The sequence below is a fragment of the Eulemur rufifrons genome, chromosome 7 (assembly GCF_041146395.1).
Source record: "Eulemur rufifrons isolate Redbay chromosome 7, OSU_ERuf_1, whole genome shotgun sequence".
NCBI classification, from domain to species: domain Eukaryota; kingdom Metazoa; phylum Chordata; class Mammalia; order Primates; family Lemuridae; genus Eulemur; species Eulemur rufifrons.
In genome coordinates this window covers 206,094,693-206,121,935 of record NC_090989.1, presented here as the reverse complement: position 1 = coordinate 206,121,935, position 27,243 = coordinate 206,094,693, and the positions used below count along the sequence as shown (strand labels likewise).

General features: G+C 38.8%; 1 protein-coding gene across 5 annotated transcripts in view; it reads right to left on the bottom strand.

Moving 5' to 3' along the window:
* Positions 1-18,317, bottom strand: part of AOPEP (aminopeptidase O (putative)) — a 306,549-nt gene extending 288,232 nt beyond the window's left edge. For all 5 annotated transcript variants that reach the window (XM_069476298.1, XM_069476299.1, XM_069476301.1 and 2 more), the window contains exons 1-2: positions 17,521-18,317; positions 5,416-5,582 (exon numbers count right to left, since the gene is read on the bottom strand). In XM_069476298.1, coding sequence (XP_069332399.1) covers positions 5,416-5,582; positions 17,521-18,317 — 964 coding nt within the window. The remainder of the gene's footprint in view (positions 1-5,415; positions 5,583-17,520) is intronic.
* Between the last annotated feature and the right edge of the window lie 8,926 nt (positions 18,318-27,243).

The window sequence follows — 27,243 nt, the reverse complement described above, 5'->3', positions numbered from 1 at the left end:
ATACCAGAAGATATAACTTCTATGAAACAATAGTAAAAAGCCATGAGAAGATAAACGACTGAAACAGAAGCATAACAGATTGAGATCAAAAGTCAATAAAGTGGCCGGGCGAGGTGGCTCACGCCTGTAATCCTAGCACTCTGGGAGGCCGAGGCGGGTGGATTGCTCAAGGTCAGGAGTTCGAGACCAGCCTGAGCGAGACCCCGTCTCTACTATAAATAGAAAGAAATTATATGGACAACTAAAAATCTATATAGAAAAAATTAGCCGGGCATAGTGGCGCATGCCTGTAGTCCCAGCTACTCGGGAGGCTGAGGCAGTAGGATCGCTTAAGCCGAGGAATCTGAGGTTGCTGTGAGCTAAGCTGATGCCACGGCACTCACTCTAGCCTGGGCAACAAAGTGAGACTCTGTCTCAACCAAAAAAAAAAAAAAAAAAGTCAATAAAGTAAGAAAATTTTAAAAAATGAAGGATTAAAAGCAAACTAATGTTACAATAACATAATTTAAATCTCTAATGGAATTAGTAAAGAAGAAAACTGTAACTATGAAAATCAGTGGTATGAAGTGTAAATAAAAAATGAAAAGGCAAGCCACATAGACTGGGAGAATATATCTGTAATACATATATCTGATAAATGGCTTACATCTATAGTATTACATAAAGTATTCTTATAATCTAGTAATAAAACAACCAAAAATGCACATTAAAAAAATGGGCAAGTGACATGAAGAGAAGCTTTTCAAAAGAAGATATAAGAATGTGCAGTAAGTATATGAAAAGATGCTCAACATCATTAGCCATAAGGAATGCAAATTAAAACCACAATAAGATAGTATTTCACACTCCGTTGGAGGGCTAAAATTAAAAGGACTGACAATACCAAGTGTTTCCAAGGATGAGCACAATTAGAACTCTCATACATTGTTGGTGGGAATATTAAATGATACAACCACTTTGGAAATCGTTTGGCAGATACTCGCAAACTTAAACATACACTTAATCATATGATCAATTCCATTCTTAGGTATCTCCCCCAGAGAAATGAAAACCTATGTCCCTATTTATATATGAATGTTCACAGCACATTTTCTGTAATGGCCAAAAACAATCCAAATGTCCACCAACAAGTGGGTGGACAAACTGGTTTATTCATACAATGGTCCCCTACTCATCGATTAAAAAAAAAAAGAATAAGCTACTGACATCTGCAACAATATGGATGAATCTGACAACCATTATGCTGAGTAAAAGAAGCCAGACATGAGTACACGCTAAATGACTCCATTTATATGAATTTTAAGAAGTGGTTTAACCAATCTATAGTGATGGAAATCAGACCAATGGCTAATTGGAGTGGGGTTAGGGAGGAATGAGTGCAACGGCACAGGGGAATTTCTAAGGTAATGGAAATGCTCTATATCATCATAGGTGGGGATTAATTAACACGTGTATATATTTGTCAAATCTCATTGTATGCATTTATTATATGTGTGATAGTTAGGTCAACTTGACTGGATTAAAGATGCCTAGAGAAATGGTAAAGCATTAGCCCTGAGTGAGTCTGTGAGGGTGTTTCCAGAGGAAACTGGCACACGGGTACCCAGATAGAACCGAAAAGGGAGTAAAATGATTTCTTCTCTCTCTCTCTCCCGGAGCTGGGACACTCTCCTCCTCCTGCTCTTTGATATCAGAACACTCCTGGCCCAGTTCTCAGGCCTTCAGCCTTGGACTGAAAATTACACTATCAGTTTCCCTGGTTCTGAGGCTTTTGAACTTGGACTGAGCCTTGCTGCAGGCATCCTAGGGTGTTCAGCTTGCAGGCAGTCTGTGGTGGGACTTCTCAGAAACCATAATCACGTGAGCCAATTCCCCTAATAAATCTCCTCCTATATATCTATCTATACACATATATCCTATTGGTTCTGTCTCTCTGGAGAACCCTAATACAATACATAAATGATACTTTAATAAAATAGATAAAAACACACCCACGTCTAGATTAATTCTAGAAAGTTTTGAATTACATAAATTTAAAAAATTCTATGAGCGTGCGGGCAGAAAAATCAAACTACTTTCAAAGAACAGAAAAATGTGGTATCAGATTTCTCCTCAGAAATACTAAATAAGAGATGATAATGAAAACATTTATAGTTGCTAAAGAGGGAAAAGAAGTAACTTAAGAATTTAAGTGAAGTCCAGAATTATTGGTAAACTAAATTGTGAAACATCCATTTATGGAATACTCCATAGTCATAAGTGAATACAAAAAATGCCAATGTAAATATGGAAGGACTCAGAAAATACAACACACGTCCATCCTTTTAGGAAAAAAAAATTAAAATCATTTCCCAGCCAACTGAAAGATGATTCAAACTTGAGCTCAAGAATGAAGAAAGTCTAAATACCTATTACAAATATGACTTGAAACTGAATGAAAATAGAAAACAATAATAGTAATTCCTAAAAGATACAATACATAAGCAAAATAAAGAGATAATATGAATCCCAGAGCCCAAGTTTTATTACTAAATAACCAGAGAATGTGGGTGAGGAAAGATAATGGAAGTAAATACTTATTAAATTCCTTAATTGATATGCAGTATAGTACAGAGCTATTGGCTAACTAAATTTGTAAAATATCCATTTATGGAATACTCCATAGTTATAAAAATAATGAGGAGGCTCTTTATGTTCCGATGTATCTTTATCTATTAGACATCTATAAATAAATTTATTCTAAAAGGGGAAGCACAATACAAAAATGTGTATAGTATGCTACAATTTGTACAACAAAAGAGAAAAAACATTATTCAAAGGAAATGTAACCCTGGTTGGTTTGGGGGAGGGTTACTGGGTAGCTGGGAAATTGAGGTAAGAAGGAGACTTTATTGCAAATGTTTTCTTCATTTGTAAATGAACCAAGTAAATGTTACCTATTTTTAGAAAGAAAATTTTTAAATGTATTGCTTGTTTTGTTTTGTTTTTACCATAAGAATCAAGTAAAGACTCACTGAAGACTTTAGTACATATGTAAATCTAGCTTATGGTAAAGAAAATATCACAAATTAGAAAAGATTCCATAAATGATCTTAAAGCAATTGGTTTTCTCTTTGGAAAAAAGATAATATTTAGTCCTCATTTCACAACCCTGATGAGAATAAACTATAGACAGATTAAAGAGTTAAATTATAAAAATTAAACTATAAAAATATTACAAAAAAATATGTGAATCTTAGACCAAAGAAAGACTTTCCAAGAAAAAGCTGAAAAATTTGACTTCATAAAAATTTAAATCTCCTACAGATCAGAAACATCATATAAAATTAAAAGACATACCAAAAACTGGGAAAAGTACTTTTCACAAATATAATGAAGTTAATATCTACATTTTAAGGAGCTGATCAAATTCAAAAAACAAGACAAACTTTGTGAAAACCTCACTAAGTCTTCAATATAAAAACGGGCAAAGGAAACGAGGAGATAGAAAATGAAAATGGTCACAGAAAACAATGGTGATCTAGCACTTCTTGTATTATCCTGGGTGGAGCTGGAGCCCATTCTACTAAGTGAAGCATCACAAGAATGGAAAAACAAGCACCACATGTACTCACCATCAAATTGCTATTAACTGACTTAACTGACAAACACTTAAGTGCACAAATAGTAGTAACATTCATTGGCTGTTGGGCCGATGGGAGGGTGGAGGAGGGGATGGGTATATTCACAGCTAATGGGTGTGGTGCGCCCTGTCTGGGGAATGGACACACTTGAAGCTCTGACTTGGGCAGGGCAAAGGCAGTATATGTAACCTAAACAGTTGCACCCCTGTAATATGCTGAAATTAAAAAAATAAATAAACACATAAGGACATGTGAAACTCACTGATAACCAAAGTAATCCAAATTAAAAAGAGACCTTCTCTTGCCTATCAGATGAGCAAAGTTCCAGGAGACAGAGACCCTCCTAACTACAAATAAATGTGTAAAGTGGCACAACCTTTTTGGAAAAAAATATATACCAATAGCCTTAAACATGTTCCAACTTTTGACCCAGTAATTCTAATTTTATATAAAACAAGTCATCAGGAATTTAATGCAACTTTATTTATAATTGGAAAAAAGCCCTAGAAACAATCAAAATGTTTAATAATATGGAAGTATTAAATTCTGATATATTCATATAACAAAATATTGTGCCCACATTAAAATTACAATTTAAAAAAATACTTAAATGACCTGAAAAATATTCAAAATACACTATGAATCAGAAGAGCAGAATAAACACTGTTGTATGCTATTATAATACTTTTGGAATGATAATACATACAATACAAATAGTTTTTTATTTTTTTTTTAAGAGACAGCCTCTCACTTTGTTGCTCAGGCTGAAGTGCAGTGGCCAGAGCATGGCTCATTACAACCTCCAACTCAAAAGCTCAAGCAATCCTCCTGCCTCAGCCTCCTGAGCAGCTGAAACTACAGGCACATGCCACCATGCCCAGCTAATTCATTTTTAATTTTTTTTTGTAGAGACAGGGTCTTGCTACTTTGCCCAGGCTGGTCTCAAACTCCTGGGCTCAAGCGATCCTCCTGCCTCAGCCTCCCAACGTGCTGGGATTGCAGCCATGAGCCACGGTGCCTGGAATAGATTTTAAATACTAAAAGGAAATGAAGCAAAATGTTAGCAATGATTTCCTCTAAAATTATTTAACTTTATTATTTTTACTTTCCTGCATATTTTAAAGTTTCTGTAATAAGTATGTGAGAGGAGACACTATAGTTTAAATAAAGAAATATTAAACTACAAAAATTTTACCTAGCATCGACACGCTCAGGATCTCAGCTGAAAGGGTTAATGATTGCAATAAGCAAGTAATTCAGATAAAACCTTGATCGTGCAGTAGCACTTGCCTTCTATGTTTCTTATACACCTTTGGTTCAGAACCTCACATAGGCAAATAGCATGTAGAACAGATCCTTTACCAGGACAACGCCAGTGGGCTCACCAACAGGAGCATTACCTCTCAACATGATGAATGACCATGTACAGACACCATAACCAAACCACAGATAACTCAACTATAATGGTGTTTCCAGGACACACTTGTCAGCCCAGAAAGTCTTCAACCAAGACCACCTACTTATGGCCCACGAACCACCAGGTAAAAGCAACTACTGAAATAATCTATGAATTGATAACTCTAGCGCGAAGAGCCCCAAATCCCATGCCCAGGCTCCTAAGTGCCCCTCCCCAACCCTTGCTTGTTTTCTCTGGCAGGATGTTTTATAGTATGTTCATTTCCAACCCAACTAATAAAGGAGCTCTTTAAAGTTTAGAAAAACACTGCTTATTGGGTTCCTGGGTCCAACATGTGTGCAATACATAAATAAGCAAAGAACACATGTACAGTACCTTCCCGAAGCTGTGTTGGCTTGGCAGAATTTTCCCCGCTCATTAAAACAACAAAAGATGCAGCTGCTCGAACTGTAGCCTGCCATGTTGACATGGCAACGGGTGGCTCCTGGCATGGAAAAAGGGCCCTGTTGTTTATGGGAGATCCCATAGTATAAACACATGGCCTGCAGAAGAGAGACAAAGAAACAAAGGGGCAGAATCTTTAAAATGAGTTGTCACTTTTCTCACCACCATCGTAGTGAAGGTTAAGTTGAACTTTCAAAGAGAAAATATTTGAGGCTGTAGTTGACTCGTTTCAAAGCATTTTGAACTGAAACTGCCAAGGGCTGGCTATGTGAATAGCTGAGTGGTTATTTCTCCCAAATGAATTACTTAAATATGTAAAGAGGGGCTTTTTTTTGTAAGGAGAAAAATATTTTTTGGATAAAGTTTTAAATACTAGTCTGCCAACTTATCATTTATATTATCCTTGCCCCCTCCCCTTAGGTCTGTATGCCTTCAAAAGAAAAAAGTTTTAGAGACATTCTTACAAAACTTTTGGAAAGTATTCTGGAAAAGAAAATATGTTTGGAGATCAGTGAGATATTAATGCTTGGAAAAACAAGCTGGTGGTCTCAAATCCAGTGCTGGCGGGCAGATACCCCCCCAATCTTGGAAACTACCATCTCAAATGGAGCCCTTGTGGAAATCCTTGTGTGGAGGCCAAGAACAGGGGTTGGCATATAAACAGGACTGCAGGTCCCATCAACCAGGCTCATGATGGCAAAGCCAACTGCAGAGAGTTGTTACCAAAGTGTACAAAACCAATGACTCATTCTGCTACAATTAAAAAATACAAACCTACCCAAACCAAAAAAGATCCCTTCCACGATCAAGTCGTGGTTGACAGAGATGGAAAAGATCTACGAGATCAAAGGAATCCATTCTTTTGACACCACAGAGTAGAAGGCACAAGACTGACTCCTCTGGAAAATGTCTTAGGAAAATGTTTCCACTTTCGGTTTTTAATGAGTCATGACAAATATGTAACTTTAATCAGCTCGACTTATAAAGTAAATGCATACAACTGAGCACTACTGGTTTTGGATAAACTGGTTTTCCTTTCTCATTAACATCATTATAATTGAATATTTACTGTATTCCTACAATGTGCAAGAACACGCAGAATGATGGTCCTATTCAAATGGTCAGGGTCCAATAAGGAAAAGAGAAACCTGTCTAGATCTCAACAAGCAGAGGTAATTTAATATAGGGAATGGATTATCAAAATTGTTGAAGAGCTGAGAAACCAATCAGAGGACAGCTAGGCACCCCAGAGATCAGCCACAGGAGTAAGCGGCTGTGACCCTTCGGACTGGAGGAGCTGGTGTTACTGGGTTACAGTGGCAGGAGTTAGCTCGCAGAAGCCAGAGTCACAGTAGGGGACTGTCCAGTGGGAGACGGGACCACAGAGGAGACTCAGCCACACGGAAGCTGCCAAAGGAAGCAGGGAGAGGAGAAGTAATACCTTGTTTCTTGCCAAGTCCTACTTTCAAATCTTCCCCCAGTGCCCCCCATTAGCCAAACCTAACAGGAAGCCAGAAGACAAGAGAGCCTGGGAAGTGAAGTTCCTTGTCATTTAGAGAAGATCACAATAAGAGCAGAAAATTGATCTTAAAGCAAACAGGCAGCTGCAGTACACTTACCCTACTAGTCTACATGCCACGATAACCCACAGGCTTGACATGAGACAGGGAAAGATCAGAAAGTCAGAAGAGTTTGGTCCGGGCTGGGTTACCAACATATTAAATGACTGTGGGAAAGTCCCTTGACCTCTCTGAGTCACAGGTAAAATGAGTACGGGGTGGGGAGAAAGGCAGTAGGCGACCTCTGCTGTCTGTTCTGGTCAGTAAGTCTACGATTCTGTATCCCAAGTTTAGAGATCCAAGAACAAAGAACAAATTTTCATAGAAGGCCTAGAATCATCAATCAATTTCAATAAGTTCTGAGTTCCCGCCCTGATCCCCTTGGGTCCTTAGTTAATTGACTTAACTTTAGTTAACTGTCCAGCCTCAGGCTGTTTAAGAACCTAATGAGGGAGACTGCTAGAGCTCACCTCCTCCCAGGTGCCGTGATGGTGGGAGAGATCCTGTAGCAGCTCAAATAGCTCAGGTAGGTGGGGTCAAGGCACACCTAGCTCTGAAAATTCTACCTATTAAGTGTTTTGTTTTTCCCCAAAAAGCCCATCTTAGAGAAGGGTCCCAAGAAGGAAAAGTATCGTCACTGGAAAGGGGGTGTATTTCCACTGGCCAAATGGCAGACATTGAAAATCAAGGTTTCCTTTTCCACTGAATCAGAATGGACCACACAATTTTTCTTAGTTCAAGAGCTCCAGGAAGCCACTTCCAATCTACATAGACTTGTGTAGTTAAACATACTTGCAATGCTTACAAGAAAGTGACAGGCTCTTGCCTACAGAGCTCCTAAGACTTTCTCTGCCTCATGCACAGGGGGCTGACCTCATATTGTGGTCTGCAGTCTTAAGGTGCTTAGGCCAAGTCTGAAAGTATCTGCTCTCAGCACCTCACTTGCCCAGGATGACTCTGGTGTTACAGGTCTTCCCTCGCCTGCACAGGGAACAAATCCTTCCCAAAAGTCTGGCTTGCCAAGATGTTGCTCCCCTCCTTGTAAGGTTGGGTTGGAAGCCATGCTAGCATATTATTATGCATTCCACCTGCACCCTTATGTATGTGGTCCCCAAGGCTTCCTCCATCAGCCTCCACACCTCTTCCCTGAAGAAACCATTGGATTTGAGATGAGGTTGTAGCTCAGAAACACTGTAGAGGAAGACTTGGAAGGACTTAGTGATTTGCTGAAGAAGACGGAGAAGGAAAGGAAGATCTCTTTGAGGTAGCCAGCTTCCAAGATGGCCCCCAGTAACCCTGGCTCTTGGTATTTGTACCCTTGCGGAGTTTCCTCACACACTGTACTCGGGTTGGTCTGTGTGACCAGTAGGATACGGCAGAAGTAATGGCATGTCACTTCTGAGATTAGACTATTTAAAAATCTGTGGTTTTCACCTCAGAAGTTCTTTTCCCTCTTTCCCTCCCATCATTTGCTCTGGGGGAATCCAGCTGCCCTGTTATGAAGACACTCAGGCAGCCTAGGGAGGGGCCCATGTGGTAAGGAACAGAGACCTCTGGCCAACAGTCAGTGACGAACTAAGGCCTCCAACTACCATGTGAGTTTGGAAGATTTTCCAGCTCTAGTCAAGACGTGAGATGCCTACAGCCCCAGCCATTGCCTGACAGCAACCTCGTGAGACATCCTGAGCCAGGACCGCCCATCTAAGCTGCTCCGGGATTCCTGACCCTCAGAAACTGTGTAAGACATTAAATGTTTATTCTTTTAAGCTGCTATATTCGGGAATAATTTGTTATGCAGCCATAGATAACTAACACAGAATTTTCTGAGGTTTCTGGCTCAAGTAACAAAGATGGATTATAAAGGTATTAAACCAGAAAGGAAGCTCAGGAAGGGACAGGGAGAAGGTAGAGGGTACCCACCTGTTTCATTTGTTCATAAAGGGCTTTACATATCATATAGCAGAGGACACTTTTATGGACACAGAGATTGTATTTTCCTAATCCCAAACAGTGTAGTGTTCAACAATGGGTCTGCAATCAGACCTGCCTCAGAAAATTTGGAATAATGATTTTATGAAGTAATAAGTATTGATACTGCAGGCAGATTTGAGTCGGGCAGGAAATCCTTCCATTGACTCGATTAAAAACCAGCATGTTGTCACCACCCTTTCTCCCCAATTCAGTATTATGTCCTCTCTATCCAGTTCTAGACATTTTGTTCTAGAAGTTTGTTCTGATTCTTCCTATAATCATCTTAAAGGCTCTTTCTGCCATCTGGCATCTGGGCACCTGAACTCTCCCATTGAGGGGGTTAGTTACCTAGCCAGGCTCCCAAGAAGCTCTCACCTCCAACCACCCCCCAATGTCCTCACTATTCTCTATTCCTACCCTCCTCTTTACATGGCGGGGGTATCCTTTCTGCTAAAGTCTAAAGGATATTTTCTTCCTAGCTGAAGTGGAAGCTCTCTTGTCTTCTGGCTTCCTGTTAGGATTGACCAATGGGGGGCACTGGTGGAAGATTTGAAAGCAGGACTTGGCAAGAAACAAGGTAATACTTCTCCTCTCCCTGCTTCCTTTGGTAGCTTCAGTGTGGCTGAGTCTCCTCTGTGGTCCCATCTCCCACTGGACAGTCCCTACTGTGACTCTGGCTTCTGTCAGCTGACTCCTGCCACTGTAACCAGTAGCACCATTTGGTATCCAGGGCTATAACTCTGAACATGTAGCTCAAGTCACCAATCTAAAAGATATACCCATAAATATGCCCATGTCTGATAGGAGACTCAATCACTTTCTTATTGGAATATTTCATAAATAGGAAAGCAATCACATAAGAGGGAGGTCCTAGGGTAGGCCAAACTGCTTGAAAATGTAAATTCTCTTTGTGCTCCCAGCCTACTCCTTTCCTGGCCATTTGCTCTTTCTCAGCTGCAGGCTCATTCCTCCCTTTTCAACATGCCCAAAACAAGTGTCCGTGACTTAGAGTCTTTATAACAAAAGGCCTTTTGATCTTTTACAACCTGATATCCTATATATGTCTCATGTCACAGTGTAAATAGCCAAAAACAATGTACAGTTAGGTAACTATATTTTTAACAGGGTGAAAGCTTTATCCTGTGGATAAAGCCCTAGTGGTGGAATCTCAGCATGTGGAGGATGGGTCTTCAGAGTCATGTGATCATACTCCCTATGTAGGGACCCAAGAGTAAAGATGGCTCCCATCATGTGCACATTCAAATGAGAACTATGTGCATGGCTGGATTCCCTGCTCACCCACCCAGCCCCTCCGCCCAGAAGGCAGGAAAATCAATGTGCATTTATAAACAGGCTCTGCACTTATCTGAATATGTAATCACTGAAATAAATGCAGCTGTGTTTATTCGACATGCACAGCCTTGCACCTTAGCCATGTTGCTGAAACGTTTATGGGATAGATGTGCAGGCGCCAGCCTGACATTCTCTGATGTTTATAACTTCATTATTTCCAGACCGAATAATTCTTTCCTGCATGCAAAGGAAAACTTTCTTTCACCAGGGTTCATCTCACATGGCCTGAGATACCCATCCCAATGGGAGACTCCTTGGGGAGCCCAGGTTAACTGCACAGGAGTTGTGGGAATGGGAGGACAAGAAAAGAAAGAAGAAAAAATGGGACAAGACAGGGTGAGACAGGTCCATGGCTCGCTGCCATTAAAGAACTTCTAAATTGAGGAAGAATCGGTCAGAATAACAATTACTTCAGCTTCTTATAAAATGTTTGTGTGTTCAGAGTGGTCAAATGAGGACAAGACACACTAACTCTGCCTTTCCAGGTAAGAGGTCAGCTAACACTAACATGCTTGCCAGCCTCCTTAAGGAGGAACCATCCCTAAAGGAAAACTTACAGGGGGCTGATTCAAACCATATATTTTCTTTCTCTTCGGTTGACCACTATATGCATTTGTCTTTTTGCAGTCAGGAGAAAACGGGGTTGTTTTTATTTTAAAAATGTTTTAGGCTTCACTACTGTCCATCAAGTCACCCTTTTCCAGAGACTCAGGTATAACAGTTCATTGACTGGGCAGAAGGCTGCCAGGAAAAGCAGGTTGGAGGTAATGAGCACATTGTGGCCATGTGTGTGGCTTGATGAGGCACTGACTTGGTCACTGGGGGCCAGGGACCACAGAAGACAGTTTAGTGGGTCAGGCTCTTTTATAAGCTTCCTAGGGTTACAAAATCTTCAGGCCTCCTCCAGTTCTTTTCAATGTGTTCTCCTTTCTGCACCTAATCTTTTTTACAACTCCATGTGCTCATTAAACCCAGATTACAGTTTCCATTGTAGGTGAGCAACCCTCTTGCTTTCTTGTGCCACAAAAACCAAGAGCCAGAGCTACTAAAATAGGAAATGTCAACTATGACTCACCCTCTTTTTCTTTCTCTCTCTCTCTCATACACACACACACAACCTTCCTTACTATCATTCTACTTCATGGCACAATTACCAAAACCAGAATTCATCCATCCTACTGAATACATGGCAGGTCCATGGAGAATGCTGCTCTGACTTGGAAAGATAGAGTTCGTGTAAAGTCAAAAAGAAAGATTTGTGTAGAGACAAAATGGACAGGACTGTAAGTGGTTTTCAGTCAGAAATTCATTTCTGCTGCCCGTAAATGAAAAGAGAGTATTTCTCATCTGGCAGTCCTTTGTGGGTATGGGATTACATAGGTGGAAAACTCTTGAAGATCCTCCCATGGAATCTTCTTATTTTATACACGAGGAAATTAAGCTCCAGAGATGTGAAGTGACTTATCTAAAGTCACATGGCTAGTCAGCTGCAAAGCTCTCGCTAGTACTCAGGTCTCTTGGCTCTTGCCATCCAGGTTCTTCTGAACATTCTACACTTTTGGTTATACAGGTCACTGTGATTTGTGTGCTGTTGATATTTTGTTATTCATTTTTTGTTTGGTTAGTCGTTTGGGTTACTTGTTTGGATTAAGGCAGTCCATCATTATCTCTTCTCCCACGGTGACTCCACTGGGATTCTAGGAAATGGAGGTATGCCCAGTCTGTGCAGCAAAGGGAGAAAGAGGCTAAAACATGAACCCTTTCAAACATTTTCAAGTTTGGGATTATTGATTCTTCCTTTGCAGCTATACAATGATATTATAGAATTAATGTATATTTCCACTTCAGTTCTCATAAATTTTGTATTGGTTTCTGGAAGCCAGCAAGAAAAACAAAAGGTACTAACTGTAGAAATGTTTCTCTTAGACCTGAAATCTCTTCCAACACATCTTTGGCTCATTCTTTTAATTTTAAAACTTTCCTTTATAGTGAGATATAAAACAATAAAACTAATTCAGTGGGGAGAAAAACCATGTTTTAACAACCAGTTTAGATGTTGAACTAAAAATACTTCAAAAGTCTACATCTTCCTTGGTCTAACAGCTGAGCAACAAATGTATATACAAAAAAGTAGTTCTTGTTATTTTGCCAACTTCATCCTGATTTCATCTACAACAAAGAAAAATCATAGTGCTTTATGAATGTTTAAATTTTAATATTACATTAACTTATGTATTTTCCCAGGAAGTTTTCTTATTTTTAATGCCAATCCAAATAATTGTAGTTTTTCTAATAAATTGCCTATATGTAACTGAATTTCCCCTCCATTGAACTCATACTCAGTGATGTCATCAGCTTAAGCCCAGATCTCCTAGACCACCTGGCTGCTTCCACAGCTATTATAATGATCCTATGGGAAAAGGGAATGGGTTACCAAAGATAATGCTTTGGTTTTAAATAACATTTTATTCAGGAGAATGGAAAAAATGCAAAAAAAACTGCAAGGAAAACGAAGAAAACACATAAACATTTCCATTTTTAAAGTTTTTTTCTTAGGGACATTGAGGATCTAGAATCAAAAAGATACTGTTTCATTCCTTTCTAAAAGCTTTGTAAAAATACATTTACATACTCTTAACCCTGTCCCTGTTCTCACTGAAATAGTTTAAAGGGCACACATACACACACACACACACACACACACACACTATTCAAAAGTAAACATCTTTTCCAAGAAGCATGTTGTATAAGATTGAATATATGTGTTCCTTTTGTCAACCATTTTTATGTGTCACCTACAATCCAGTATCTGAATGATGGAGGCAAGAAAGAGCATTTAGGTTCAAGAGCTGGCACAATCCCCAAATGGCTAAACTAAGGTAGGAAAATGGAGTTTTCTATGTCCAGATATTTCATTTTAGAACTAGAACGATAAGAAGGAAGACATTATTCACAATCATTTAGAAGAAGTACTCTTTTATAGCTTCAAATATATTTTCTTCTCTAGAGAACATTGCCACTTGGTAAAAGTGGGAGGATAACTTAGCAAAGGGGAATTTCAAGGTAGAAAGATAAGGATCTCTTTCCAAACTTGAAGTCTTTTTAAATATACTTTTTATTTTAGAAGAGCTTTATACTTATTTTAAAAACCACAATGATAATACACAGAGTTGCCACATACCCTATACCCAATTTTCCCTATTACTGGCATTTTACGTTAGTATGTTCTATCGGTCACAATTAGTGACTCAATACTGACACATTATTACTAACTAACATACAGACTTTATTCAGATTTCCTTAGTTTTTGTTGAATGTCCTTTTTCCGTTTCAGAATACCACATCTCTTTAGGCTCCTCTTGACTGTGACAGTTTCTTAGGCTTTGCTTGTTCACGCTGACTTCACAGTTTTAAGGAGTACTGATCAGGTGTTGTGTCAAATGTCCCTCAATTGGGATAAATCTGGTGTTTTTTATGATTAGATTAGCGTTAAGGGCTTTTGGGAGGAAGATGCCATTTTCATCACATCATACCAAGGGTACATACTATCACTGTGACTTATCACTGTTGATGTTGACCTTGATCATCTTGCTGCGGTAGTACTGTCAGGTTTCTCCAATGTGAAGTTACTTCCCCCAACCCCCTTCCACACTGTGCTCTTTGGAAGGGAGTCACTACGTGTGATCCACACTTAAGGAGTGAGGAGTTATGTTCCACCTCCCTGAGGACGGAATATGTACATAACTTAATTGGAATTCTTCTGCATGGTAGAATTGTCTACACTTCCCCATGTTTATTTATTCAATCATTTATTTATGTCAGCTTGGACTCATGGCTATTTATTTTATACTTTGGATTATCATCCAAAAGTACTTTATATATATTGTTGCTCAGCTTTGGCCATTAGCTCTTTCAGATGGCTCCTCGTCCCTTTGTGTTGTGATGCTGCTGGACTGCTTCCTTACTTTATGACGCTACATGCTCCATGCTCATCTTGTATATTTTCTGCCCCAGTTCTAGCCATTCTCCAAGAAGCCCTGTTTCCTTTTATTGGAGAATGATATTAGAAATCATGATCTGGGCTAGATATGTTCACTGCTAGACCCTCTCAGCTGACAAGCAAAGATATACATGTGTGTATATTAACCCATGGAAACACACCTCTCTATAATTATTTCTATATGCAACCATCCCTAGCTACATTAAGCTAAACATGAATTCACTGTGATACCTCCAACTCTAATCCACTACTGCATGGACCATTCTAGCCTCTTCCCCTCACTTACCTGTAACCTCCCACTTCAAAAGTGAGAAACCTGGCTTCTACCATCTGCCATCCAATTACTTAACTGCTCAACTTCAGAACACATGTACAGTGTGGTACCAGAATTGTTAACTGTACCCCCTTAGGAAACAACTTTATCAACTAAACTATAGTATTTATGTATAGTTCCTTTTGCCTTTAGTTTTACAGAGTGTACTCATTCCCAAAGTTACTTAGGACTTTCCTCCTACCCCCTTTGATGAGGGTGTTTCATATATTTATGATATAGTTAGCCTGTTGTGTCACATTTTTCATTCTATCCTGGGATCATGCAACCTCCTAAATGATTCTTTACTTATTATCAAACAAAGTGATTTAAGTTTTATTCTCAGCCGGGATAGGTGAGGGTGGGAAGGGGAGAAGCCACTGATGGAACTTGAAAGCACAGTTACCAATTTAGAGATTTTTTTAAAAGTTTCTGTCTATTCTCTTGTTTAAAAGTAGAAATTTACTGAAAGCTAATATAATAAATTTATCTTTCAAATATACTTGAAAACTTTGCATACAGTAAGTGACATAGCCAAGATCAAAAGTAAGAAAAGTCTCTCCTTTTCACACTTCAGATACGGATTTTTCCAGGAGTTTCCAGTTACTTTATTCAATTTTCTTACCTATAAAATGGAAATAAAAGGTTTCTCACCAGGACTGATAAATTTATGGTAGTTACACTGGTAATATTCTGCCATTCGAGGTTAAATATTTAGTAACTGTTTTAGTTTTAATAAATGTAGACTCTATGCCCTGGTGGAATAAGCTCTACCTAATTATGTTTTTCACATAATTGTAAAATTTTCTATTTTCACACAATTATATTCATAAAGTATTGTGATCCTGATAATTATTATTCACTCATATCACTAAGGAATTATTTCTGTCTAGCAACCTGGGATCCTTAGTCATTTTAAAGTCTTTAAAGTACCCAAATAATTGCCAGTACATACTTACGTTTGTTCTTAAGCACATGGGAGACTTTAGAGAGATTCAGGGGCCATTTGTGGAAGATTATCTTGACTATAATAAAATTACCGCCTCCCCCAAATAAGAAAAAAGAGAGAAAAAACATATTTCTAGGATTCCTTTTTAAAAATAACATTTCTTATCCTTGTAAGATTGCATAAATGACATTAACATACTAACATATAATCACAAACTTCCAAGGAAACAGTTTAAACTGCTGCTGTGATCATGCATTTTACTGAATTATCAGAAAAGGAGATATCGAGAGTAAATTCACCCTTTGAAGGAGCAAAATGTGCCCAATGACCTCTTTAGTTTCTTTATAGATATGAGCATTTATCCATAACTCATTCTTACTCAACACTTTTGCATATAATTCAATTCATAAGTCTAATCTCTTTCTTTATAGTGAGCACTTAGGAGAAAGTCATGTTTGAAGCTATTAATATTTCTTCCAAATAATGTCAATAGTTTCTTTTTCCCCATTATTCTAGTTCAAAAATGAAATATCTGGAGTATAAAAACTACAATTTCCCAGTTAAATATTCACCAGTATATTGTTAAATTTTATTGAAACTCCTATCTTTAATAATTTCAAAAAATGTGAAGATACAATAAGAACACCTGTTTCTTTCCCTCATGATCTCCAAAGAACATCTAATAAGTTATTCTACAAATAAATCACTATGCTTTTTACTGATGTAAGTTTGCACCAACCCTGCAATTTCCCCTCACACTCTTGCAGAAGTAAGACAGGAAGTGAACTCATTCTGAGCAGGGTGGGAGACCAGAGCAGGAGGTAAGATTAGAGGCAAGGAATGGGATAATTAGAGCTCAAAGTCAAAGTAATGCTTTGAAAAAAAAAAAATCTAAAAGGTTTTACTGGGGCGGGGGTGTTGAGGAAGTGATGTAAGCAATTGCCAAAGACCACTGCTTCAATAAAGGGAATCCAACGCTACAAAAAAGGCTCTCATACCCAGCTGACAGAGATCAACATTCCTCCATCCAAGCTCTGCAATAATTACCATATTGATTCACAGTATGTTAGCAGAAAGAAATAGGTAAAATAATGAGGAATCAATAAGGTTTGATTTTAAAATTCTCAAATTTTAAAATATCTGAACAACTGTTAGAGGAAGGGCAGTAAGAAAAGGACAGATGGCTGCCTAAAAGTATCCCCTAGAAAATGATGCCTCATCAATTCCTTCTTCTCGAACTAAAAACCAAGGGTCTTCTTGGTACCAAATATCAAGATCACAGCCACAGAAGCGAGTATGTAGTCTCAGCAGGACTGACTGTTACACCCCTCACAACAGATCTTTCAATGCTTTGGGGGTTCACCTTATACAACAATTGACAAAGTCCAGGGAGGCATAGACGCCAGGAGACAGGTACAGTAAGAAAGTCACAAAGCAGAGCTGGCTCTATTTGAAAGCACTTTGCCAGGCTTTTCATCAACCCAACTTTGCAGCACTCTACTCTCTCAGGGGAACTATGAAGGAACTTTGAGAAAATATTCACTCAGAGACACATCACTCGCATCTACAAAACTAGAAGTCACTAGCAGAGATCTCAATGTAGAGCTAGGCTCAGGGTTTCATCATTAAGCGTGTCTTTCAATCTCCTAACTCAGAAATAAAGGGGCTTAATGAAGTAATCTTTTCATCCTGACTTAAGGGAAGTAATCCTATTAAGGGTTCAGCATGCCTGGGAATTTACTTGCTTCACCATGGATCTAAGGATTTGAGGCTACTTAGATAATATCACAGAATAAAGAGGAGCATCTCTGCAGAGTTGGTCCCTTGTCTGAGACCATCCTTGCAGTGTACAAGATTAATAGGCATGGGACTGCGGAGCGCTCAGATAACCTACCTGCCACACTGGTCTGAAGTCCATGTAACTGATTGCCCCTCGGGTTTGGTTTTGTACCATATCCTGATAGCATGAGGAAAGTCAGTAGCTGTCTGAGCCCCTGTCTTCCTGATCTGTAAGCTCCAAGTGTCAGTGTCAAAGAAGAGTTCCCCATAGCCAGGAGCCTGGCTGCAGCGAGCATAGTAGTCTAACTGCTCCCTCCAACGATCTGCAGGCAGAGTCACAAGTTCATGTACAATCTGATTCCTGAGCTCCTCAGAAGCAACTGTGAGCTTGGGAGACCTTGTAAATTTTTCAATACCTGGCACAGCAGCAACATCCACCTCCTCGACTTTTAGCACAGATAAATCACAGCAGTCCAACACTAGCAAAAAATCCTCACTCCCATGATTCCCTGTGTCACAGCAGTACTTTGAGCTAGAAATCCCAGAAGCCTGTTCCAGGTTGTCATGGTTACCATCTTTATCAGAAGTATCTTTTTCACCTTTACTAGAGATTGCAAAATCATTATATTCCATTTTAGATGAGAAGGTCCTTGCATTTGTCACAGGAATATGGCAGGGTTCAGGCATCCTAAATTTGCAGGCTTCATTTGATTCCAATTGGCAGGCTTCCTCGGTGGAGCTACTTCCTTTCTTGAGTCGGTTTCCACCCTCAAAGAAAAGCACTATGGTCCCCTCAATGACTCGACTTTCAAAATCCACATGTAAATCCAGTACATAGTGCTTCACAAGTATGTGGCTGGTGTTGGCCATGAGAGGCAGGTCATCTCTGGAAGGGTCCAGCTTAATGTCCATCGTATAGTTTGTTGTTTGAGAGCTTTGTTAAAATCTCAAATGGGGCTTCCTATCTGCCTTAACCTTCCAGAATCATAAATGCCTGCTCACCAAAAAAACAACTGATGTCACAAATTATGTTTCCATAACTTTCAGTACCCTGGCAAAGAAGAAAAACACAATTAGACAAAATTCTAAATAAGACCTAAATGCTCCTGCAACTGCTACTCCTGCAAGTTGACTACCATCCTTAAATAACACCCCAATGGGGTAGATGCTCATGGCTAGAAGGCAGACTAATCTTTTTGACTGACATGAAAGAAAGCTGCATTATGAGTTTCTAAAAATATTTCAATTACCAATGGAATGAAATGGGCCTCCACAAAGCCAGAAGAATCATGCTCCTAACTAGAACAGTCCTCGTTTGGAAAAGAGAAATTGTTATGCAAAAGTGTAACTGAGCATCACTGTGCCTCTTCTTTTAAAACATATTAAATGTATTGTTTCTAATTTTGTGCATCAAAAGATAAGTGATTTGTTTCTCTACTGTGATTCTAAGTAACAAGTGTGAATGAAGGCTAAATGGCCTCATACATTTTATTCTTTGAGAGTAATAATTTAATACATACAATGTAACTCCAGGGATTAATGTACTTTTCACATTAGGACTGCTCTTATATCAGCACTTCCAGTAAATTACAGGAAAATGAGCCAATTTACCAGGAGTGCATTCTAAGTTATTCCTTTGAGATTGTTCATGGAGATTTTTCAAATTTATAGTTAAATACTCAAGGTATATCATTACATCTTAATAGTTGAAAACCCATTAACATTCTGGATAATAGCCTTCTTGTGGCAAACAAAAGGTCTTCTCATTTGGAAAAAAAAGCATGCAAATACCTATAAAAGGAAGGAGAGAAATTAAAATGTAGAAACAGATGTTATAATAAAATGCACAAGTTCTTCATAAAAGTTCTGAATCAAAATGTATTCTTATTGTATAATAGCAATCCGGCTAAAAGAAAAATTATTTGAAATTATTTCAGTCCCTGTTGTGTACCTAATTTCTTTCAGCATATGCTGTTCTTTTTTCATTCTTTTACCAAAACTGAAAAAGAAATGGCATGGAAAAAGAAATAAAAACTCTGACAGAGTAGATACATTTAAAATAATTTTTATATTTCTAAATATTAGGAGGCATTCTTTTATCAACTACAAAACAGCATTACTTGCTTGATTTTTCAAATAAATTAGGTCCTCCCTTTTCATTCTGTTTAACTTCTCACTTCTCCTCCAACTTTATCTGCCTTTCTACTATACCCTTTTATTCCCTTTCCTTCTAGAATCTCATTCCAACAATCAGCCCTATTAACTTTTCAGTTTCTACCTCTCCACAGGCTATTTCCTCATCACAATCTCACCTTACCTTAAAAAAATTTGGCCTCCCAGAGCCTTGTGCAACCTGGTTTTGAGATATTTTTTCAGTCGTGGAGATAACACTTCCCTTGCATCCTAGTCCTCTAGCCAAAAGGCCTGCTCAAGAAACTGCTCCCTGAAGATGACCTGACTCCAGGTCTCCCTGCCTTTTGGACTCCGCCATGTGCCATACACGGAGTGCTCCTGGCTCCCACCTACTATATCCACCTGCCAAATCCTACTCTTCCTCCATGCCCCAGTTCAAGTGCACCTACCTCCTGAAATCCTTCCCTGCTCTTTGCTCCCTCCTCCACCAAACTGTATGTGGTATACTTAAAGTGCAATGAAAGTAGAGAGAAATCAAGGATGCAAAGAATAGTTTGCAATTACTTTATGGAAAAGCTGGTACTTCCCTTGGTCCTAGAAAAGTCAATGGGCGCAGGGGATAAGCCATGGTATTTTCTTTTCTGCCCTGTCATTTAATGAATAATAGCCTTCAATAAATTGGGGCTTGCTAACATGCAGTATTTTGATTACACATTTTTTAGAAACCTGTTTAATAAAAAAATCCTGAAAATACACACACACACAGAAAACCGAAATTGACTGAGACAAGTGTCCATTTAGTGGCTGTCTCAACTATCATATTTGAAGAAAAACAGTTTAGCATTTATAACAATATAGATACAACCATTTATTGTCCAACCCTAATAGATTCACTTACTTCTGAAAATGTGTGTAACTTAAGAATAAATTATATTCTACAGGACAGTTTTCACTACTTTTGTCCCTGGGGGGCAGAGAATGAGGCTACTTTAGAGCCTGTTATCAAAACCATTGTCACCAAAAGCAATGGTTAGTTTTCCCACAGCTAGCCACTGCTGCCTCTAAAACAAATGTGCTATGTGGTCTGTATTTTAAATGCTTAAATGTTTGCCACCCTGACTGGCAATCTTTTGGTTTTCTTTAGCGGATTCTTTGGTATTCTCTCCATAGAGGCAATTCTAAAACTTTTTTTCTTTTCACCTTCTAATTCCATGCCTGCCAACTCCTTCGCAGCTGATTATCTGGCCCCTTACTTTACTGAGATAATTTTGAATCTAGGAAACTCAATCACACCTCAAAGTATCTCTAGTTCTTCATAACTTTTCCCTACACCTGATTCAGAGAGAACAATATTACTTCTTATCAAAGCTTATTTTGTTCCCCTGAATCCAACTTTTGGGATCTTGAGAGCCAAATAAATAGTATACGTCTTTCCCACCCAAATTCTGAATTTACTGAGAAATAAGATGAAGATACGGCAAAGGCAGACCAAAATATCATTATTATCACTGATGAAGGCTAAACTGGAAAACACAGCTTACTGTGAGAGCCAAAGTTATCAGGAAACTGAATCCCAAATTTAGATTTACCCACAGGCAACGATGGATCAGGTAAAAGCTTCCAGAAGAGGAGGTGGCCTCCCTCAGGTAACACTTATGGCCTGGAGGAATAGAGGAGAAGAGCTCTCTGTGGTCAGGATTGCTCCCCAAAAGCCAAAAGGAGAAGATGAGCACAGCATACCTAGTCTCTTCTGTCCAAATTTCTCAGACTAAGTCACCCTTCCTCCCTTAGAAGAAGTAAAGGCACAGAGACCAGGAGTGTTACACTAATTGAGTTCCCCCACAAGGAAGGAAACATCAGAAGTGAGAAAGAAGCATTCCTCCCAACACCACACCCTACCACTTACTTGAACTTTGTTTCATTTGACATTTTTCTCATGCCAACATTTCCTCCCTCTCAGTGATTCCATCTACTCTTAATATTTCAAACACCCCTACGATTGTCATCTTTAAAAACAAACAAAAACTACATCTGGCCCTGTTGCCTATTTTAACTAGTCTTTATTTTATTGAACTTTGCAGCTGAAAAATTCCTTCAGGCTCACTCAGTCCAACCCTCTAATTTTACAAATGAAGACAATGAGGCCCAGGGAAGTAAAGCAATTTGCCCAAGGTCATCATTTCTCTCTTTGTTTGTGAGGAACAGAATGTGTTCCACTTGCAGGTGTTTTTCCTTGGAATTCTCATCCTCCAGATCTCATGGCCATCCCCTTTGTATTGTCTAAGTCATAAATCAAATGTCACCTCTTAGACTCTCTTACATATCTCATTCTACCTTCTTTATTGTCTTCAAGTTGTACAGACTGGTAATCCATTCTTATTTTAATAGGTTGGTGGGGAAAGGGAGAATTTTTAAGCCAGCTCCAGAAGATTCAGAAGAGCACTGTCACCTTTGCATGGTTTTCAACCTAAGTTATGTGTAATATGTAAGTCTATCATAACTCGTTGCTTATTTGCCTATTTTCTACTTGTCTTGGATTCATGGATGACCTAAATCTCTTTCCTCTACAAGTACATGATGCTGATGTCAATCAGGGTCACAGTCCCACATTTGGGGCAAAACTGAACTGACTGTGGTTACAAACACGTGTATGTGGCCACCTTGCAAGGCCTCTCTCAGCAAATGGAAACCATATTTCTAAGCAGTCCGTTGACTTCAGCACTTTTGGCTATTATTGTGCTCCAATTTAAAATGCCAGCCTGTCTCACTGAAGCATTTTTCCATTTTCTGTCATAAGCCATAACACATAAAAGTGCCCCCTTTATCAAAACCAATGATTAGTTTTCCAGTGGCTAACCATGCTGCCTCTAAACTAAGTGTGCTACGTGGTGTGTATTTTAAATGTTTAAATGATTCTCAGCAGCACCATTAAAGGCTTCAAAAGGATTAATGTACAGTAATATTTTTCTTCAGGGGGGGATCAAATACTAAACAGAGCTATGGCACAGAGGAGAAACTGCCCTGCCACTCTCAATCACACATTCATAAATGTGTGATACAGCCTCTGCAGCGCCCTTCCCAGTCCCTCCAATGAAAACAGTTTCATTCTCCTTGCAAGCTATAGAGCAGGGTGTATCATTCTCACGGCCCTTAATTTACCCTGCCTCATTTTATAGTTATCTCAATCCCCCAGTGCTCTATAAACTCCTTGGGACTCTTGATTCATTCTTGTGTTCATAACCATATTAAGTACAGTACCCTGTACACAGAAGGTTCTCAATAAATATCTGTGGGATTGACATCTAAAGGCATCTGTGACTTCAACATCTACTTATAGAACAGGGATTCTGGCTTGCTACACTCAACAGTCTAGTAGAAAGTTATTGCTTAACAAATATCTTCCTCCAGACTTCTCATTTTTTCTTCTCAGGATAAACTTGTGCCTCTTTATGCCACATCTTTTTTTTATAAGCAACTTGGGGAGAAAGGAGAAATTTTTTATATATGCGCTTATTCTACAGCATTAAGCACACTGTGAGTGGTTACTAACATTGAACTCCACAGATTACTTGATCAGAGGATGACAGCGTTCTGCTATTCCAGGTGTGTTCATTCTTTAGGATACATCGATTGCTCTTAATGACAGCCAGTTTATTTGCTAAAATACACTGTTTCTGGGCACAATTCCTCAAACACTCAGTTGCAAATAGTTATAGGAACATAATATATTACTGTGAATTTCAATAAAATAATTTCAGATTCAGAAGGAAACTTAGAAGTCCAAGTGTATTGTTTTGTGTTTAGAAATACCACATTGACATGTTATTCTGCAGCTTATTTCTTTCACTCAGTGGTTTTGAAAAATAGCCATGTTGATGCACATAGATCTAGTCTTTCTCGTTTAATTGCTGTTTAGTGTCTCCATATGAATATTCTAAAATTCATCCATATATTTCCCTACTGATAGATATTTAAATTCTTTTAAAATTTTCATTATTATGTATAACTCTGCAATGAACATCCTTGTACACATCTCCTGATGCACATGTATAAGTTGTTCTGTGCATAATACCTAGAAATTCCATTTTGCCTTATATTAATATTGTTACATCTATTTTCTTTTGGTTTGTTTTTTTCTGGTACCTCCTCTCTATACCTTTATTTTTATTTATAACTTCTTCGGGTTGTCTTGCCTTGGATGTCTTTTTAAAACAACATTTAGCTGGATTTTTAAAAATATAATTATTTTTAATAACTGAAATTAATTTCTTTACATTAATCACAACTACGGTTGTAATAGCACTGGTCTCAACCAACTTATTTTGGTGTTTTCTATCTACCATGATTTTCTTTGCTTCTTAGCTTTACTTTTCTGCTTTTTTTGTTGTTGTTGTTTTGTTTTGTTTGAGACCGTCTCACTCTGGCGCCCAGGCTAGAGTGCAGTGGTGTCATCATAGCTCACTGCAACCTCAAACTCCTGGGGTCAAGTGATTCTCCGGCCTCAGCCTCCTGAGTAGCAGGGACTACAGGTTTATGCCACCACACCCAGCTCATTTTTTCTATTTTTAGTAGAGATGGGGTCTCATTCTTGCTCAGGCTAGTCTAGAACTCCTGACCTCAAGCAACCCTCCCACTTTGGCCTTCCAGAGTACTAGGATTAGAGGCATGAGCGACTGCATTTGGCCTATTTTTCTGCTTTTTGAAATTTTCTGCATTCCTGTTTTTCCCTCTACCATCTCATAACTTACACAATCTATGTCTTTTCTTTAACATCTTACTTAGTCAATCTCTAGTAACTTTGCGAATATAAGGACCTTGGAAGGTTTTATCAGCAATCTTCTCTCCTTCTCACTCAACACCAGCTTCCATATTACTGTTGCTAATACCTGTGTATCACACTGTTTTTAACAACCCCCATCCAACTTTTTTAAAAATATCAATATTTATTTGTATTTATAAATATATTCACCAGCTTCCTTACAACATTCCTTCCTTTTGGGTTCAATTTTGTTCCAGTTGCTGCATGACAAATTAACACTGTAGCTTCAAACAGCAACCCTTTTATTATATTCCGTAGGTCAGGAAGTTGGGTAACAATAAGCTGGAACATTCTCCTGCATCATTTATTTTAAGAAATGGGGTCTCACTCTGTCACCCAGGCTAGAGTGCAATGGCGCAATCATAGCTCACTGTAGCCTCAAACTCCTGAGCTCAAACGATCCTCCTGCCTCAGGCTCCTGAGTAGCTGGGACTACAGGTACATGCCACCATACCTAGCTAATTTTTTACTTTTTTTGTAGAGACAGGGTTTGGGTTCAGGTTAGGGTTAGGGTTGCTATGTTGCTCAGGCTGGTCTTGAACTCCTGGCCTCCAGCAATCCTCCTGCCTCAACTTCCCAAAGTGCTGGGGTTACAGGCAAGAGCCATCATGCCCACCTTTCTTCTAAATCTTATGAATTTGACTGTGTCACTCAGTGGTACTGAGTTGGAGGATGGGCTTATCTGGAAGGTCTGATGACCAGAGTGGCTATACAAAGCCTCTTTAACATTAAGGTCTCAGAATAGTCAGACATCTTATATGGCAGCTGGAAGCCCTCAGAGCAAGCATCCCAAAGAACTAGTTGAAAGTTGTGTGGGGGAGCCAGAGATCACTTCCAAACCCCACTTTTAGCTCATAGTGGGCTCTTCAGCTGGATCTAGAAACCAAATGGACATCAGGCCAATTAATAGGAGAAAAGTATACAAATTTTATTAGTTTTGTATGTACACAGGGATCTTCACAAGACAGTGAGGTCCAAAGAAGTGGCCAAAAGCAAGATGCTTTTATACTTTTTAGATAAAGAGTAATAAATTTGAGAAGTGACAGGACAAAGAAAATCTAGCTAGGGGCCATAAATTTTCTAAGGGAGTCATTAGGAGACATATAGAGGGTGTAAAATTAGTGGAAGATAAGAGTTACTCCATTAAGTGTGTTTATTCAGGTCCACTGCAGCCTCCAGTTCCAAGTCTCTGGCGATAAGGGCTATTTTCCTGCCCTGGTATGGAGAGGTTACCCTCCCAGAGGAGTCTTTAGCACTTGCTGCATGCAGGAAGAGACAAGTCAGCTCATCTTTTCTGAAACTATAACTCCTGCAATGTTTTTAACTCGAAATAATCAATATACCAATCTGGCACATTTGGGGATAGCATGTCCTTCACTCCTTCAACTGCATGGCCTTTTCTGACCTAGCCTCAAAAGTCAACATGGTTATCACATCCACCACATTCTACTGGTTTCAAGAGAAGGGTCATAGGCCACCTTCAGGAAGAGGGGATCAGACTCTACCTTTTGATGTGGGAGTGGCAAGGTTACATTGTAAAAGAATATACAAGATGGTAGATACTGTTATGGCCATTTTTGAAAAATACAATCTGCCGCAATTTCCTTTTAAGTGTATCTTTAGTAATTCTTTCAGGAGGAGTCTATGAGCACTAAACGCTTTCAACACTTTAAGTTTGAAAATGTCTTTATTACATCCTCATAATTGAACGATCACTTAAGTAAGTGTAGACTTTTTATTGACAATTATTTTCATTTAGCACATTGAATATATTACTCTACTACATTCAGGCATGTCTTTTGGCTGATAAGAAGTTTGTTATTAGCACGCATTTCTTGATACGTATCTGTTTTTTCTCCCCTGGTAGCTTTTATATTTTTTCTTTACTTTTGATATTCTATAATTTCACCTAATGTGTCTAAATGTGGATTTATTTTTATTTGGCCTGCTCAAGATTTAGTGTGCTGCTTTAAACTGAGGACTCAGGAATTCTGTCGATGTATAGCTCTCACTAGACAGCAAATTTCTTTGCCTATCTATTGGGACAGTGGAATGGAATTTCCTTCTCCATTAAACATACACATCACCCCCCTTAGCTTCTGGCTTTATGTGGATAATTCAGTTTCAGTTTTCCACATGTACTCAATCCATAGCTGGGTACTTCTTCCTTGGTAAAGATCAAAGCCCCAATCTCCCAACTGTTACTGCCTGTCCTTATTCCTCTGTGTGAGTCTCTCAGGTTAGGCTTAGTCACTCTGACTCTACATTCCTTCTCCATTTAGGTCACCTATGATAATTTTCTTGGTTTTGACCTTGCATGCATGTGTGTGTGTGTGTGTATGTATGGATATGTGCATGTGTGTGTGCTGTTATACAGCATTTCTAAATAATTGAAATGGCAGGGGTGATTTCCTTATAATTCAGTTGATTATATTAACCAGAAGCCCACACACTCCACTATACCACTTAAGGGTCCATACCCCAAATTCCTTTGGCTCAAGAAGTTTTTCATGCAAGATACTCTTCATTGGATAACATTAGAAGCACTGTACCTATAGACTCCCTTTCATCATCACAGAAGCCCAGAGAGATGATTAAAGATTGACAGGATAAGAATATGTGCAAAGAAATAAGCCAAGATGCAGAGAAAGTTGGATTATGTCATTCATTCATTCAACAAATATGTAGACTCCTCTTTTATTCTCTCTGTTTTAGTAATTCTCTACCTCTCCATACCATGTACTCAAGGAAAACTTTCCTGACCTCACTGAGGTCGAATTCCCCTATTATTAGATCTCATAGCACTGTGTATTTCTCAATAGCACAAAATACACAGTTTTAGTTTTAAATTATTTGCCTGTTTGATTATTTAATTAACATTATCCT